Consider the following 18,713-nt stretch of genomic DNA (forward strand, 5'->3'; position numbering starts at 1 on the left):
GCAAATTATTTTCAAAATGTTCTAAGATTATCTATGTGTACTTCACTGTACTTATTCTCTGTATTAAAACAATTATATAGTTAACACTTGTACTAAACTTGAACTCAACTTTCATACAAAGATGGGTTCAAGTTTACTACAAGTGGTACCTAAATACATTTTTTAAATACATTTTTAGCACATTGTAGATCATATTTATGGTGTCTCAAAATAGCACAGTGAGATGATCTTAAGAACATCTTAAGAAGTACTAAAGATTAATTTTAGTATATTAAGTACAAAATTAATGTGCACTAATGTGCATTAATGAAGCACTTTAAGTACACCACGGAAGTGTACTACTGTACTTTTTCACTTGGGCCCAGCTGCTTCCAGACTTTTTTGTCCCAGACCAATTTTTTGAGACATGTTGCGGCCATCAAATACAAATTAAAAAAATCTTTAAATGATACATTTCCTCAGTTAAAACATTTGAGGTGTTTTCTGTGTTCTGTTGTGAATAACAAATGAGTTCATGAAATCTGCAATCATTGCATTCGATTTTTACTTACATATTACATAATGTCTCAACTTTATAGAATTAGGGTTGTACAGATAAACTAATGATGTCGATAAAATATAAAATGATGTGAAAATTCAAGCTTTTATACATTTACATAATTATAACTCCTCTACTGATAACATTTACTGACATCTATACATTAACAGTTAACCTGTTAACATTACAGGTTTGGGCAGAATGGATGTATCTTGTGGTTTCGTGTCTACTGCACTGACATTCTAACAATTTCTCATTTAAATAAATCAATAATTGTTACAAAGAAATGACTGTATTGACTGAATCTCTGCAAAATCACATGGTAGCTGTGTGTACATTTAACATCTTCAGTATTATAAATTGTGATTCTGTAAAGGCTAAACAAATAAAATACTTTTAACTCCAAGAAAATCCTGAAAAGGTTTAGTTTTCCTTAATTGATTTACTGTGTCACATTTTTACAGGATATAAATTGATTGGACAAACTCTACACTGTCAAAAATAAAGGTAAAAAGCTGGCACTGGGGCAGAACCCTTTAAAAGGGTACTAACATTAAGGTACAAATATGTGCCTTTTAGGTCCCAATATGTATCTTTTATATTTTCCCATAGGTACTAATATGCACTCTTGGGGTAAAAGGGTGTACTTTTTTGAAAGGGTGCTGTCCCATGACAGCTTTGGTACCTTTGTTCTGAGAGTGTAAAGATCAACAAAATATAAAAAACAAAATTATTTCAAAAATAAATTGTAGCCAGGTGTATTTAGGGGGACACTTTAGGCCCAGATCTCTGCGTGGTTTGTCACAGTCTAACTGCGAAGTTGGGGGTGCTGTTGGTCAGGCAGGAGCCACTTGACTGGATGAGACCACTGATGATTGAGTCTTACTGGAGACAGCTGCGCTGGTCTCCTCTTCACCGAAAGGGTTCTTACCACAGCAGACTGTGGTAAGCATGCAGTTCCTAAACTGTACATGGGCAAACACACATCTGTCTATTAAAATATTTGACACTCATTATATGGTAGAAAGCTTATTTATGAAACACAATATTTAGCAATTTGTCTTTAATTTTGACATTAACCAAACTTGTTTTTTTTTCTTTCTTCTATAGTTGACTTTAGTTTGCTTGATGGTGTAAAGGTAAAAAAATATAGTGAACCATACTTTTCTTAAAGCTTATAAGAAAAAACCCCATCGTTTCCAAGATTTTACAATGTGCTCACCTCAACTTAGACAAATTAAAACAGGGAAAACATGGAAGTGTTTGGTGGCTTCTAAATTCATCCCTATTTAAGTAATAAAGTATGTAAGTACACGAGTAAGTATGGTGGCACAAAATAAAACTTTTTTTTGGAGCCATAGGAATGAATGGGGCTAGGCTAAATGCTAACACATTCACAAAGCGCTGTACAAAGATTAAAAGTGCACGCATAGGAAAAAGATAGGTATGTATTAATTCATCTAAGTTGAGGTAAGAAAATAGTAAAATATTGTATTGAACATAGTTTTCCTTTAAAATACTGCAATGTATTTCTGTAAATCTGCTTTCATGTGCATTAGAAACAAGATTGCAAACACATTGTTAATTGATTTGATTGACACTTGCGAAGGCAAAGATGTATGATTGCTCCTACAGTGTTTATGTCACTTATGTCACAGTGCTTAAGAATTAACAAACAACATTAAGACTTGATGGAACTCTTCAGATTAACAGTTTTTAAATGACAGAAATCTGTTATTACCCTAAGCTCAAATGTCAGCAGTCGCGAGCAAGCCAAAAGTGACAGTGGCAAGGAACCAAAACTCAGAGAACTTTCTATTATCTCACTTAAAAGCAAATCACACTCACAATCATGCTGTAATGGCCATCTTAAAATATGTACAATGTTGCATAAAGCATACCTGTCATGCCTATAGCTGAATCCATAATTCAAGTAAAATGTCCAAAATACGCTCCTGCTTATCTGGTATTGCTTTAATATTATAATACAAACTTTTTTGCCTGTGTCTCACCTGTCTGTTGAGAATTATGTAGATGACAGGGTTGTAGAGTGCGGCACTCTTAGCGAAGAACGCTGGAATTGTCATAAAGACGGGGCCAAATTCTGCACCTTGATTAGCGAATATATACCAGGCCACACTGGCATACGGTACCCAACAGACTAAGAATGCAATCACCATGACAACCACCATGCGCGTCACTTCCCGCTCTGCCCTCTGGGTCGTCTCGGATTCTTGCTGTTGAGCCGCAGCCTAGGAAAATACAAATACTGTAGATACGGTACATTTTCTTCTTACCTGATTTAGCCATATTTAAGGTTTCAACATAAACCAAACAAACAAAAAAACAAATTAAACATTTATAAAATAAAATCAGTGTTGAAATGTATAACAAAACAGTTCTGGTCCTGAATGCAGATCTGGTTGATAAAGCATTTAAGTTATGTTAAAATTCACAATATAAAACTATAGTAGCTATATTGTGTGCATGGATGCAATTTATTAACCGTTATTGTACATGTCAGAAACTATGTCCTCTAGTCTAGTGTCACTTAATACATTGTTTCTCAACTCCGTTCCTGGAGTCCCAATGCTCTGCACATTTTGTATCTCTCTTTTATCTGACAGACTCAGTTCAGTTCATAGAGATCTCCTCTAATGAGCTGATGATTTGAATCAGGTGTGTTAAATAAGGGAGACATAAGCCGTTTCTCAATATGCGTTCTTGTCTGTACTTGTGTTCTTGTGGACTTGTGAAACGTCATCAGTCGCGGCTAGGCATGGGCCGGTTACCGGTTTCAAGGTATACCGAGGTTTAAAACAGTCAAGGTTTCAAAACCACTAAAATGTTCTGTGATACCGTCTCCAAGGTATGAGCTGTGCTTATACAAAATTCATTAAATCATGAAGTCATGTGATTGATTTGAAGTTTACATTTAATATACATTACGAAAATATTATATATGTTTTGAAAGCATATTATAATTTAAAGGCTTAATTGTACCTGGCATTTGAAAATAACACATTTTAGTGTTGCAATGGCAATACCGCAACACTGTGAAACCGTGGTATTTTTGCTAAAGGTTATCATACCGCCAGAATCTTATACCGGCCCATGCTTAGTCGCGGCCCAAGTACTGTTCCAATTCAAAGTTCGCATCAAGCCCAAGTTCACATAAAATCCCCGGATGTGTTCTTGATCCGCCCATTTTATCGAGGATGCATCAGAGGAGACTTGTGTGGACTTATGACAGCGAAGTTTCCCAGAATGCATTTCGCGTCAGGAGTTCGTTCTTCCGAGTCTGAACTTGCAAGTTCGAACTACGAAGGACACAAGTCCGCGTTCGGCGTACTTGGTTTTGAGAAACGGCTATACAAAATCTGCAGAGCAGTGGGCCTTCAGGAATAATGTTAAGAACCACTGACTTAATACATTTGTGTAATAATATGTATGCCCATCATATTGTATTACATAAAAACCATTTAAAAAGCAATATGGGACTTGAGGTCATGCTATCATGTTTTAAAAGTGAATTGATGTGCACTGTACATAAAAATGGCCTTTTACTGTAGCAATCATAATTGTCTTTCAGCTGGAGTCCGAGTCAAGTCAAAAGTCTTTATCCCTGAAGACCAATTCAAGTCTGGAGTTTTTTTTTTTCACGAGTCCAAGTCAAGTAATATTAATGTTGGGAACAGTTCTGCTAATCAATGATTTCTGAATGATCACTGACCGGAGCAATTGCTATGAAAAAGTTGAGTTGGCCATCACAGGAATAACGACACTTTATCATTATATCATTTTTTAATGAATTGTAATATTACAATTTTTATTTGATCAACTAAAGGCAACCTCTATGAGCAAAAAAACGGAGCATAAAATCTGTTTCTAAACAAAATGTTTCCAACATTTTTTATTTTATCAAGTCCGGTCCAATCTCCTGCGATACAGCATATGTGAAAGACAAATAAGACACAGATTCCTTCTTTTTGATATTAGTACTTCAGCATAATGGTCTCTTTTGGGTCGAGTCAAGTCAAGTCTGAAGTCTATTAAAACTCGAGTGCCCATCTTATGTTTTATTCACATCCTCATTGAATAAGTTTAAAATAACCAATTTACACATGAACTCTAGTGTGTGTGTGTGTGTGTGTGTGTGTGTGTGTGTGTGTGTGTGTACCTGGTAATTATCACGTTGTGGGGACCAATTGTCCCCACAAAGATAGGAATACCAGTGTTTTTGTGACCTTGTGGGGACATTTTGATGTCCCCATGAGGAAACAAGCTTATAAATCAAACAAGATGATGTTTATTGAAAATCTAAGGTACAAGAAAGGTTTTTGTGATGGTTGGGGTTAGGGAATGGGGCAGGTAAGGGGAATAGAATATACAGTTTGTACGGTATAAAATGCATTACGTCTATGGAATGTCCCCACAAAACATGGAAACCAGAATGTGTGTGTGTGTGTGTGTGTGTGTGTGTGTGTTCGTACCGCACGAACGGTGCAGAGAAGACGACTGTAGCAGAAGAAGATGATTAGAAGTGGAATGGAGAAATGAAGGATGAACATATAGATGACAAATGAGGTGTTGTTGAACTCAGGTTTTGGTGTGTAGTAATCTATTCCACAAGAACATTGCATACCTTCTGGGATATACCTGTGCACACACATTTGTTTTTTTAGTATTTTCCACTGTTTTACTATTCTGGGGATGGCATTCATAGGACCCTATTGTAAGGGTAAAACCTAAACACAGTTTTAATGCTTTATATAATACAGTCCAGATAATCAATAATCTTCATTAAAATGAGACACTTACCTGGACCACCCCAACAGGGGCGGCACAGCACAGGTGAGGGCCATGACCCAGGTGAAGCCTACACCCATGATTGCATGTTTCTCCATAAATCGGAAGGTTGTCATTGGCTTACACACCACAATATATCTCTCAATAGCCAGAACTACTAGAGACCACAGCGCTATCTCACCTAAAAAATACATCACTTGTCATCATTTCATTTATAGAGCTATGATAACACTGACCACACAAATCATATCCAATTTTAGATCATTATGTGACAAATGTATCCATGTTTTTGGGAAGCAATATACACCATCCCAGTCATATATGGAGAAACCTAAAGAATCTAACATTGTTATAGTTCCAATATTGCACAGGTACAGTATAATATAGACAAAGTGCTTTTTATTTTTTATTGGTGAATAGTTTACAGTAAAGGTTTTGGCCAACTAGGCTTTAAGACATGAAGAAAAATCAGCAAAGACTGAAGTTCTTCCCACATCATTGTACTTACCACCCAGGGTGGCGAAGAAGCCCTCAATGTTACATCCTGTCACTCCCAGGACAAAATATCCATGCAAGGCAGTGTAGAGGGTCACAGTAAAACCTCCAACCACCATGAACAAATCGGCCACAGCGAGATTGAGCAGGATGTAGTTGAGAGGTGTGCGAAGTTTTTTGTGCTGAACAGTGACATAAAGTGTCAGGAAGTTAACAGGAAATGAAGTGATACTAAGGAAGAGCATGTATGCAGCCAAGAGAGAGTACTTCCACGGCTCTGCTAGGTAGTACTGCGGCTCCTCAAACGGACTGCGGACTATACCGGTCATGTTGGACATTGGCACATAAAAGTTTGGACCTTCTGTCCCATTCATGATTGGTTCACCAGTCAGTCAAAACTAAAATAGAAATCTGCTAACAGACCAATTATACGTTTTTACACCTCCGTACTAGAAAGCAAATGAAGTCCATGAAAAGACATGATCCAGGTTGCTCTATTTTATATGCCCCCACCTGCCCAGATTAACTGCAGAGAAGAGATTACAGTGAGGGGCAGCAATTTTCAGGAATGTAGTTACACACAGTATGTTAAGTAAAGTGTTTTGGTAATCATTCATGGTTAGGCGGCTTGATGACAATAGCAACGATAGAGAACCTGTGCAAATATACATATAAACAGCTAAAGTTTGTTACATTGCAACACAAGCATATATATATATATATATATATATATATATATATATATATATATATATATATATATATATATATATATATATATATATATATATATATATACACACACATATATATATATGTGTGTGTAGAGAACGATAGAGAACCTGTGCAAATATACATATAAACAGCTAAAGTTTGTTACATTGCAACACAAGTATATATATATCTAAAGAGATTTGTTATTAAGTAAACATGTTTTGGTGACAAATTTTCATTCTACATGTATGTCTGACATGATGATGTAATGCATTGCAGGTTTAAAGTACTGCTGTGTACATTTTACTGCCATTCCAGCATCACTAACTGGTTCTCATCATGAATATATAGGGGAGAGTGGGGACGGTTGCAACACTTTTTACATTTCCTTAAGTTTCTCAGAGACTGTTTGCATTAAAAAGCCAATATTTTTATACAATGAACCCACATCTGTCAGCTACTTAACCACACTGGTATAACATGTGTATGTATGATAATAAATGTACAATTTATATTTGAATAGGGGACAGTTGCAACACTCCAAAGGGACAATATAATCAGTCTTTAATATAATCTTTGCACTTTATTTTTGGTCATCTGATGATAGAAATAATGTAGTGACCGTTTTTAGTTACATGAACCCCCATTGGAATGCATATTAATAATTTTTTATCCATAATATTATATTATTATATTATAATTTATTTATAGTCTATTATAAATCTTCAAAAATGTTGACAAACTGTGTATCATTTGAAAGCTCTAAGAATGTAGTTTTCGTATTTCAAAACCTTTTTGCATTAATAATAATGCAGTGACTTTAATTTATTAATTTATTAAAAAGAGTATGCTGCAAACTGTTGACACCTAGTGGCCTTTGTTGATAAAACCACTAAAAGTGTGACACAAACCTCATTTTCACAACTATTTGAGACATATGGCTTCATATTTAAATTTTTATATATTTTTTTCTAAAATTACGTTATTAGGCTTCTAGACTATAAAAAATGTCAGAGTTATATTAATTTGAAGATGTAAATCACATTTTCACGCTCCCACTCAAAAGAGATTTGCGCCAGTTAAGGGGTTTAATATAGTTGCAAGCAGCAACACCGGGTATGAACAGGGGCACAAAGGAAATAAAGTTGAGTTTGGATAAGCAGTTTAAAGAACGTAGGAAAGCCTCATGATTTCAGATAAAAGAATTCAAAAGCTGTTGATGTAGTAAACAACAGACTTATTTACTGTAATTCTTTTGATATCTTTCATTCTTGAGTGTCTCTAAATGCTACATACCGAATTTCGTGCCAATCGGAAAAAAGCTTGTAGGAAGGTTTTACAAATTATTAAAAATGTTTCATGCGGAAAATGAAGTCACGGGGTGCAATTGAATCGTCATGAGCAAAGGGTTTTAGATTTTGTTTCTAGGACTTAAGGGTCAGAAGTTATAAGCAAAAATAAAAGTGAAATTTTGGACTGTTGGTGGCACTTCAAATATACTGACGTCTATCAGTTTGCCAAATTTCATAACATTTCTACATACTAAAAGGTATTAAGCTGTGAACCGGCAGTCTTGAGCATCTTCCCTTCAGAAAAACACAATTTATTATGGGTAAATTTGCACTTTGGAAAAATGGTGAACAGTATCCTAGTATTGTGACAAGCAAGTTTGGCTGCGACAAGAACCACCCACATTTTCTTCCTGTAAATTTGAAGCACTGAAATGAATCCACTAAACCATTTAAGCAAAACACATCACCTTTATTAAAACGAATACTATTTTAGGCATTTTTTGATGCACATGTATATTAAATGTAGTGCTCACCAACAAATAACCAAACTAACTACCTGTACCTCTTAATCTCTTATTAAAATAATTAAAGAGCATGTATGCCCACACATGTAAAAACTGTTTAATCTTCTTTAGCCGGCTGAGCATTCTGATCTGGTTTATCCTATTTCACTGAGCTGTCATTTACGTAAGGATTTCTAGCGGCTTAATACATCTCAGAACCTATTATCGACCAGCTGATAAACACACATAAAGTAATTGTCTTTAAAATAAGCACACTCAGCATGTCAGGCTAATTTACTACCCCTATAAATGCTCACACAAATGTTATTGGGTTAGTTGGATTCGTCAATTGGTCTCCTGCAGTACGGGCAGCAGTTGTGCTGAAGAACTAACAACTCATAGTCCTCACTGTGAAAAATCTACAAAAAAAAACAATACCATCAAATATACAGTAAACACAGAATTACAAAGAAAGTAAACAGGCAGAACACATGAATAAATGGTGGTACCTGAAAACACGAAGGGCACATAGTTATGCTGACATCAGGAAGCAGCGAACGGTAGTACTGCCAACTGAGAGGTTTGGGCCAACGCTTGATCAAAACATCTCTTCTGGACATGGACCGCAAAACCGCTCGACTCACAACCACCGGGACAAATGCCCTGCCGCCCTGCTGTAACACACAAACAAGTTTGCTTAATATGAAGTATAAACTACATACCGCAACAGAGTGTTTGAGATGCTGGAAGTAATTTTTCTACATTACCTTTATCTCTCTAAACTCTCAAACAATAATCTCTCTTTATCTTAAACTGCAGGTGATTGATGGCATGCAGCAAATTAAAAGCAAGCTTATAAAACAAGCAAACATGACCATTTAAAGTCTATAATTGAAAGCATTCATATCCCATATAACGTCCATGTGTCATTTACAGTATGCATGATATTATGGGTTAATACTAAACTTACTCAATGTCCAATACTATACCAAAATCATAATGTGCAATACTAAACTAACAATAATTAATAGGCAGTACTTTCGAATATCGGTCATTGTGTAGTATGTTGTTGTTGTGTTTCTTATATTCATACTGCACATTTTTTGTTTTAATTGTTATGTGTTTGTACTAATCGCACCTTAGGATTGCACCCAATTTCATTGTAATGTGTACAATGACAAAAAAGACTACTTTACTATATTCTACTACACTACACTACTATTGTTATTATAAATTAATGAAAGATTACAAAGTCAGTCACTAACTGTTGCTAAAGCATTCAGTTTTATTTCATTAGTAGCATTAGTGAGATTAGTCATTAGCAGTGGCGGTCGGTTCGTCACAACATGTATGTAGCCCGTCATGTGTGTGGTTCTTTTTTTCAAAATATGTGTTCTGCGCCTCAATAGATCCTGTGTGCATCACGTGTTTTGTCAAAATTAGTGCCTGCTGCAGATGCGTCTAAAGCAGTAATTCTTAAAGTGTGGTCCCCAGTGAAATTCTTAACCCCCCCCAGTGGTCCGCCAAAAGATGTTTATAAGTGTTTATACTATTTAAGTTGATTTTTAATGCACTTGCAAAACTGTGATATCAGTTCTTGCCATTCTGTTTTAATAACGTAAAAATGGATCGGCGGCTAAACCAAAGAGGAGTCAAAAGAAAAGATTAAGCATCAACTGAAAGCAGCTAAAATCCACAGATCTATTCGTTTTGTAATGTACTAGTTTTTGTTTCATGTGTAAAATCCCTGTAATTTCAGTGATTTTGGACATTTAAGGGGAATAGTTATAGTTACATAGTTACAACCATAGACTTCATATACCCACCACCACCTCAGTTTTAAACTAATGGCTCTTTGGAATGACATTAAGTGGGACCAAGGCTGTTACAGTATGTTTAATTGCAGTTTTTTTCACATTTACTTTTTCAAATGAAAATTTATGTAATAATTTCTGAACATAGCATTGCATTAGTTTTTGACTTGAAACAGTTGCATATTAAACTTAAATTGAGCTTATCCTTCCTATTTTGTTGTTTTTTGGGGGCGTGTTAGAGTGGGATTCTGTTAGGTGGTCCTCAGAAAAAAACTGGAAGATAAAGTGGTCCTTGTGCTGAAAAACTTTGAGAAACACTGGTCTAAAGGGTTTATGATAAAAGAGATACTCGCATAATCTCATGTGTTTTTTAATCTCAACGGTTTTGACGAGTGTGCAGCAGGCACTTATCTTGACAAAACACGTCATGCACACAGGATCTCTCGAGGCGCAGAACACATATTTTGAAAAAAGGAACCACACACGACACTCCAAACACTTATTTTGAATTAGCGCCCCTCGGATGAGCAGTCACGAGCCGCCACTGGTCGGTGAATCTTCTCACCTCAAAGCTGAGTTTGGCAGTAAAGGGGTCATCCTCAGGGTCTTCAATCCTATCATCCAGCTTCAAGCACTGAGATTCTAACAGACACACATTTAACAATTTATACATGCTTCTTTATTATATTTTACTAGCAGTAGCTCAAAGACCCCAAACTTGATAAGATGGTCACAAATCACAATCATTACTCAAACAAGAGTTAAAAAATGATCCACAAGAAGGCCATCTTACAAAACTTAAATAAAACCTGTTGCATAAATATAGCTGCTGTTTGTTTTTTTATTTAATTAGACCAATCTACCATTTTAACTTACATACGTAAAACGGTTATTATTAGTTTTGAAGAAAAAAACTGATGAATGAATAAGACTACTCTAAGGAGTTTACTGCATGCAGACTGGATTGATTTTCTCTCAGAAGACTGAGAGACTTATATAAGTATATCAGTATATCACAATTTTTAAAACAATAAACTATATAAGCAAAAGTGATACAGAGCTTCTGAAAGGATAGAAAAGTTAAAAACTTCCTGACAGGTTCAGGGCAGTGTCAAGAAAACAACAAACAATGAAATGAAATAAAGAGTAATCTGCTACAGTGTCTCGGGTTTGCTTAAGCTGTGGGAAGTCAAAATAAGTGGAATGGATGACTGTTGTTAACAATACACCATAAAGAAGACTCTTGGACGAAAACTCAAAATGTATGTTTTGAATAAAGTTTAGTCCTGAATTACTTAAAATTGTTATAAATATCCAAAAGTAATCCACACAATATTGACTTCCAGACAAAAAAATTTCTTACAAAGATTATGCTCTTGACCTCAAAACAAAAACATTTTTATTAATTAATTTACTTTTTATCAATCAAGACTTATTATTCAACATCAACCAAGATCTCTTAGAAAAAAACTATGAACGCAAACATGCACATTGTATTAAAGTATATTATGATACACATGAGCAGAAAATAAAAACAAACAAAATTTGTTAGCATTTTGAACAGCCATCCAATAATTATCACTGATCTTTTGAATTTGATATGCTAAGAGTGAATGAAGTGAAACAGTACCCCCACTGCTCATTTCCTGCCAGGAAGCAGCCTTTCCCCCTACACGAGGCACTTCCAGGTCAATGAGAGACACAGCCTCCTCATCTGAGATGTCCTCCTCCAGATAAAACTCCACAAGCGGAAGCACCTCTAAAACACACACACACACACACACACACACACACACACGCACACGCACACGCACACGCACACGCACAAAATCATCACATACTGTATATTTCTACGATCACTTCATCCAAGCTGTAAAAATTGTCATTCAGAGCTCTTTGGAAAAGGACGACAAACTGGAAATAACCAATTGAGCCCATAAAGGAGGCCAATAAAATAAAACAATGATCCAGGGCTCTGTGAATTTGAGCAACAGCCCTGAGGTCATCAGTTATCATTTATAACTAAATAAGCATTGTGCAGCAATTTTTGATAAAATTCCTGAATATAAACTGAATTAAAGGAAAACACCACTGTTTTTCAACATTTTACAATTTTCTTTCCGCAACGTAGTCAATTTAATACATCCCTATCTTTTTTCAATGCGTGCACTTAATCTTTGTATACCGCGTTGTGAATGTGTTAGCATTTAGCTTAGCCCTATTCATTCCTTAGGATTCAAACAGGGATGAATTTAGAAACCACCTACACTTCCATGTTTTCCTTATTTAAAGACTGTTACATGAATAAGTATGGTTGCACAAAATAAAACGTTTTTCTACTTTTTAAGTAGAATTTAGACAGAATGAATATTTTCAATCAGGCTAAGATTGTTAGATGATTTCACTCACCATAAGAGGAAGCAGAATATATGAAAGGCTGTCTGCAGTTAATACAGGAGTTGCCCTGGTTATTCAGGAGAGGATTGTTGGTTGAACAGCGGTAACACATTGGAATCAAATCCTACAACAAACACACAATTTCAACAGAAAAACTTTGAAATGTGTTATCTATTTATTTTTTATTAAAATTTTGTACTTGACATTTTCTGATTGTTGTTGTTGCGTAGCAATGTTTTGTTAATGTTTACATGTCACAGATTATTATCTTCAAATAAATAATGACAAACACATACATCTACATGTAAAACAATGCAAGCCTTAACATAATGAGCACACACACCTCACTGTCATGGTAAGGTTTGGAGCGAACCGTCAGACAGCTGAGCTCCATGCTGTCCTGATAGCGGGCTGGGATCTTTAAGCCTTGTAATTTCTCGAAGGCATGGCGCGCTACTTTATACGCACCCAGCACTTTACTCTGCTTAGCCAGAGCATATAGGGTATCCCTGAACCACACATTAAGGGTCACACACCAAATGATTTATACTTAATTATATCATGATAAACTCCAGCACCAGGCCGTATGGATGTTATTGATGTTATTTATCAACGCCCATAACTGTACTGTAATTTATAATTGGATCACATATCAGATCGGGGGCCAAATAAAAACATCTCACATCAAATGCTGTATAAAACATCTGAAAAAAAAAAATCACTAAAACAATTATGTTATTTAATAAATCCAAATATCACTGAATGAGCCTACAATCAAAATGCATCAAACAACTTGCTGCTATTGGCAAAAGTGCCAGCAAACAAGTAACACTGAAAACACTGCTGGTAAAACTAGTCAATTCTGTCATGATTTGTTGGTTGAGGGTAGCTGTTCATCTGTGCACTGTGCTCACCAATAGTTTACCAATAGTCTATGTCACCAATGCCTTGTGCACTGTGCTCACCAGTAGTTTACCAATAGTCTATGTCACCAATGCCTTCTCAAATAAATAAATGTCTCGGTTACGTATGTAACCCTCGTTCCCTGAAGGAAGGGAACGGAGACGTCACGTCGTGACCGACGAATTGGGAACCGCTCCGCAGTGACAAATCCACTTCGAGAAGCTATTAAAAAAGGCCAATGAAATTAATGCAGTAATCAAATCAGCTTTATTCGCTGAGAAGCCGGCAAGAAAAGGGGCCGGCCGACTCAGCAGTGGAACAGCAACTGTGAAGGACGTGAAGTCTCTGTCCCCTTCCTTCAGGGAACGAGGGTTACATATGTAACCGAGACGTTCCCTTTCAGTTGGTCACTACGACGTCACGTCATGACCAACGAATTGGGAATCCCTACCAAAGCGCCACTGAAGCTGACCCTTCCAGTGCCTGCATAAAACCTTCCGTCTTCACTTTACGAGAGGCGGAACCTGGGCTTACAGCAGAAGGCCGGTCACTACTTCTTCCTAAACCCACGGTAGTGAACTATGCAAAACTGGGAAGCGAATCCAGCCTGGGCGGAACTAGGAGACGCTGCAGAGCCAACCCAGAGGAGATTGTACAAATGGGTGGCGCAAAATAGCCCGTAGGTCTATGACGTGACTCTCAGAACTGTATCAGATACTAGAGAGAGAGCAGAGCGGGCTCTGCAAGGGAAAACGTGGTAGATTAGCTCCACGGAAAATATGCGCATAGGACACCTCACGGGGGCACTATACGGGGGCCTAGCCAAACACAGATTTTCAGGAATACAGCTAGTGAGAGGCTGACAGCCGATGCTCCGCCACATCGACTATCAAGGCGATGGAGGAAAGTTAAAACCTTATTTTGTGACATTTTGACCTTATGGCCTTCCATATTGGCGCAGTCGTGCAGCACCAAAACGGAGGCTGCAAGCCGACACAGGAACAGACTCTGAGTGTCTCTACTGGTTTGAGGAGAGAACACGAGAGGATACCGGCTCAATACACTGTAAAATCTGGTGAACGTGTTAGGTGTCGCCCAGCCAGCCGCTCTACAAATGTCTGTTAGCGAGGAACCACAAGCCAATGCCCAAGATGATGCCACACTTCTAGTAGAGTGGGCTCTCAAATTAAAGGGGCATGGGATGCCCTGCTTTTCGTAAGCAAGGGCGATTGTGTCTACAACCCCAAATCAGAAAAAGTTGGGACACTGTAGAAATTGTGAGTAAAAAAGGAATGGAATAATTTACAAATTTCATAAACTTGTATTTTATTCACAATAGAATATAGATAACATATCAAATGTAGAAAGTGAGACATTTTGGATTTCATGAGAGCTACACATTCCAAAAAAAGTTGGGACAGGTAGCAATAAGAGGCAGGAAAATTTAAATGTACATATAAAGGAACAGCTGGAGGAGGACCAATGTTTAGGAATGGGAATGTTGTCCCATTCTTGTCTAAAACAGGCTTCTAGTTGCTCAACTGTCTTAGGTCTTCTTTGTCGCATCTTCCTCTTTATGATGCGGCAAATGTTTTCTGTGGGTGATAGATCTGGACTGTAGGCTGGCCATTTCAGTACTCAGATCCTTCTTCTATGCAGTCATGACGTTGTAATTGATGCAGTAAGTGGTCTGGCATTGTCATGTTGGAAAATGCAAGGTCTTCCCTGAATGAGACGACGTCTGAATAAGGGCATATGTTGCTTTAAAACTTGGATAAACCTTTTAGCATTGATAGTGCCTTTCCAGATGTGTAAGCTGCCCATGCCACACGTACTCATGCCACCCCAAACCATCAGAGATGCAGGTTTCTGAAATGAGCGCTCATAACAACTTGGGTTGTCATTGTCCTCTTTAGTCCGGATAAAAAAAGTGTCCCAATTTTAAAAAAAGACCTTCAAATTTTGATTCGTCTGACCACTGAACAGTTATCCACTTTGCCAAAGTCCATTTTAAATGAGCCTTGGCCGAGAGAAAACGCCTGCGCTTCTGGGTCATGTTTAGATATGGCTTCTTGTTTGACCTATAGAGTTTTAGCTGACAACGGCGAATGACACTGTGAATTTTGTTCACCGACAATGTTTTCTGGAAGTATTCCTGAGCCCATGTTGTGATTTCTATTACTTTAGCATTCCTGTATGTGATGCAGTATCGTCGTCTAAGATCCCGAAGATCACGAGCATCCAGTATGGTTTTCCGGCCTTGACCCTTACGCACAGAGATTGTTCCAGATTATCTGAATCTTTAGATGATATTATGCACTGTAGATGATGATAACTTCATACTCTTTGCAATTTTTCTCTGAGAAACTCAGAAAACTATTTTTCGCCGCAGGTGATTCTCTGCCCATCTTGACTTCTCACAGACACTGCCACTCTGACAGGCTTTTTTACAGCTAATCATGTTGCCAATTAACCTTATAAGTTGCAAATTAGTCCTTAAGCTTTTCCTTATGTGTACATTTAAATTTTCTGGCCTCTTATTGCTACCTGTCCCAACTTTTTTGGAATGTGTAGCTCTCAAGAAATCCAAAATGAGCCAATATTTGGCATGAAATTTCAAAATATCTCACTTTCAACATTTGATATGTTATTTTATACTATTGTAAATAAAATGTAAGTTTATGAGATTAGTAAATTATTCCATTCCTTTTTTTACTCACAATTTCTACAGTGTCCCAACTTTTTCTGATTTGGGGTTGTACAACCCAATGAGACATCCTCTGCTTGGTGACAGCTTTCCCTTTCTGCTGACCACCATAACAGACAAAGAGCTGCTCTGAGGTTCTAAAGCTTTGAGTTTGGTCCACATATCTACGCAATGAGCACACAGGACATAACAAAGCCATGGCTGGGTCTGCCTCCTCCAGTGGCAGCGCTTGCAAGTTCACCAACTGATCTTTAAAAGGAGTGGTGGGAACTTTGGGCACGCACGTAGCCGGGCCTGGGTCTCAGTGTTACACTGGTATTAGCGGGCCCGAACTGAAGGCACGAATCGTTGACTGAGAATGCGTGAAGATCCCCTATTTGCTTAACCGAAGCCAGTGCGAGAAGAGTTAGAGTTTTCATTGTGAGAAATTTGATACTCACAGACTGCAAAGGCTCGAACGGGGCGTCCTGAAGTGGTTTCAGCACCACGGACAGGTCCCAAGGAGGAATAGAGGGCGGGCGAGAAGGATTCAGCCTTCGTGCACATGCTGGCCCACAGACCTACCATTTATCGTCGAGTGGTGCGTGGATATTGCCGCAATATCTACTTTGATTGTAGAAGGTGACAGCTTCTTCTCCAGACAATGCTAAAGATATGGTAGCATGACTCTAATAGGGCATTTTCGGGGGTCTTCTGACTGTGAAGCACACCAAACAACGAACAGGTTCCATTTCAGCTTATAAGCCTGTATAGTAGACTGCGTTCGCGCCACAAAAATAGTGTTAGATACCGCCTGCGGTAAATCACTTAGAACCTCTGCGTCCCGTCCAACGACCACACATGGAGGTTCCATAGATCAGGACGCGGGTGCCATAATGTGCCCCCTTCTTGAGAAAGAAGGTCCCTCTTCAGGGGAATCTTCCAGGGAGGGGCTGTCGCGAGGAAAGACTGAGAATGTGCTCCCCGTCCTCCCTGACTTTGCACAGTGTCTGCACAATGAGGCTCACTGGAGGGAAGGCGTATTTGCGTAAACCCCGCGGCCAGCTGTGTGCCAGTGCATCCACCCTGAGAATTCTCTCGTTCAGTGAATAAATGGGTCGTTTCTGGGTAGGCAAACAGATCTAACTGTGCTCTGCCGAAACGTTTCTAAATTAGCTGAACCGTCTGGGGGTGGAGTCGCCATTCGCCAGGACGCGCTGCTCGTGAGAGCACGTCAGCCGCCGTGTTGAGCGACCCCGGGATGTGAATGGCACGAAGAGACCTCAAATTCTTCTGACTCTAAAGGAGGAGATGACGGGCGAGATGCGAAAGGTGACGAGAGCACAAACCGCCTTGGCGATTGATATACGCAACAGTCGCAATGTTGTCTGTGCGAACTAATACATCCCTGTCTCGGAGCTCGTTGCTGAAACGAATGAGAGCGAGATGCACAGCCAACAACTCGAGGCAATTTATATGCCAGCGTCTCTGGAATGTCGTCCAGACACCCGAAACTGCATGCCCGTCGTACGTGGCTCCCCACCCTGTGTTGGAGGCATCTGTCCACACAATGGCATGCCTGGAGACCTGTTTTAATGATACCCCTGCTCTGTGGAATGACGGGTCTAACCACGGAGTGAAATGGAGACGGCACGTCGGTGTGATTGTTACGCGATGTGTGCCGGTGAGCCACGCTCTCCTCGGTCGTGAAGCCAACACTGAAGCGGTCTCATATGGAGCAGCCGAGCGGTGTCACAGCCGCTGCTGCTGCCATATGACCCAGGAGCTTCTGAAATTGTTTCAGAGGGACCGCGCTCTTGCCATTGAATGAATTTAGACAAGTCAGAATGGATTGCACACGCGCTTCTGTTAGACGTGCGGTTAAATCGACCGAATCCAGTTCCATGCCGAGAAAAGAGATCCTCTGCGTGGGGCAAAGTTTGCTCTTTACCCATTTGACCGAGACGGGCGAGGTGTTTTAACACACGGTCCATGTGATCGCAAAGCATCTGACGGGACTGGGCTATTATTAACCAATCGTTGAGATATACTAGAATGTGCACACCGCTCTCTCTCAGGGGTTTTAATGCCCCCTCGACAACTTTCGTGAATATAAGGGGAGAGAGAGAGAAAGCCCGAACGGTAAGACTTTGTACTGATATGCCCGCCCCTCGAACGCAAAGCAGAGAAACGGCCTGTGTCGAGGAAGTATTGAAACATGAAAGTATGCGTCCTTCAGATCGATGGCTGCGAACCAATAGTTTGGACGAATGCATTGAAATATGCTTTTGTGCGTCAGCATTTTGAATGGCAACTTGTGAAGTGCTCGGTTTAGCGAACGCAGGTCCAGGATCGGTCGCAACCCGCCGCTTTTCTTGGGTACAATGAAATAAGGGCTGTAATACCCAGATTTCATCTTGGCTGGAGGGACCGGCTCGATCGCGTCCTTCGCTAATAAGACCGCAATCTCGGCAAGGAGAATGTGCGCATCGGCATTTCTCACCGTAGTAAACCGAATGCCCACAAATCTGGGAGGGCGCCGCGCGAATTGAATCGCGTAGC

At 38.8% G+C, this 18,713-nt stretch overlaps 2 protein-coding genes across 4 annotated transcripts in view; both read right to left on the reverse strand.

The window, feature by feature from the left end:
• Nucleotides 1–630: 630 nt before the first annotated feature.
• exorh (extra-ocular rhodopsin) lies at nt 631–6,276 on the reverse strand. The gene is made up of 5 exons (XM_065271332.2): nt 5,856–6,276; nt 5,360–5,528; nt 5,032–5,197; nt 2,551–2,790; nt 631–1,503 (listed from the first exon to the last, which is right to left on the reverse strand). The coding sequence occupies exons 1-5, from the start codon at nt 6,214–6,216 to the stop codon at nt 1,375–1,377; spliced, it is 1,065 nt and encodes a 354-aa protein (XP_065127404.1). The 5' UTR covers nt 6,217–6,276; the 3' UTR covers nt 631–1,374.
• Nucleotides 6,277–8,283: 2,007 nt separating this feature from the next.
• Nucleotides 8,284–18,713, reverse strand: part of ift122 (intraflagellar transport 122 homolog (Chlamydomonas)) — a 171,460-nt gene continuing 161,030 nt past the window's right edge. For 2 of the 3 annotated variants that reach the window (XM_065271393.2, XM_065271391.2), the window contains 6 exons: nt 12,906–13,071; nt 12,575–12,686; nt 11,796–11,924; nt 10,731–10,807; nt 8,861–9,025; nt 8,284–8,770 (listed from right to left, as the gene is read on the reverse strand). In XM_065271393.2, coding sequence (XP_065127465.2) covers nt 8,684–8,770; nt 8,861–9,025; nt 10,731–10,807; nt 11,796–11,924; nt 12,575–12,686; nt 12,906–13,071 — 736 coding nt within the window. In that variant the 3' untranslated portion in view covers nt 8,284–8,683. The remainder of the gene's footprint in view (nt 8,771–8,860; nt 9,026–10,730; nt 10,808–11,795; nt 11,925–12,574; nt 12,687–12,905; nt 13,072–18,713) is intronic. The other variant, XM_065271392.2, reaches the window with a different exon arrangement.

Source organism: Paramisgurnus dabryanus, chromosome 11, assembly GCF_030506205.2.
Source record: "Paramisgurnus dabryanus chromosome 11, PD_genome_1.1, whole genome shotgun sequence".
Classification (NCBI taxonomy): Eukaryota; Metazoa; Chordata; class Actinopteri; order Cypriniformes; family Cobitidae; genus Paramisgurnus; species Paramisgurnus dabryanus.

Excerpts from the sequence above, each read along its gene's own strand:
- exorh (XM_065271332.2), bottom strand. The coding sequence starts at position 6,216 with ATGAATGGGACAGAAGGTCCAAACTTTTATGTGCCAATGTCCAACATG. Across the intron at positions 2,791-5,031 it reads TTCTCTGCACCGTTCGTGCG|GCTGCGGCTCAACAGCAAGA; the intron begins GTACGAACACAC and ends GTATTTTCCTAG. Across the intron at positions 1,504-2,550 it reads ACATAATTCTCAACAGACAG|TTTAGGAACTGCATGCTTAC; the intron begins GTGAGACACAGG and ends GCCCATGTACAG.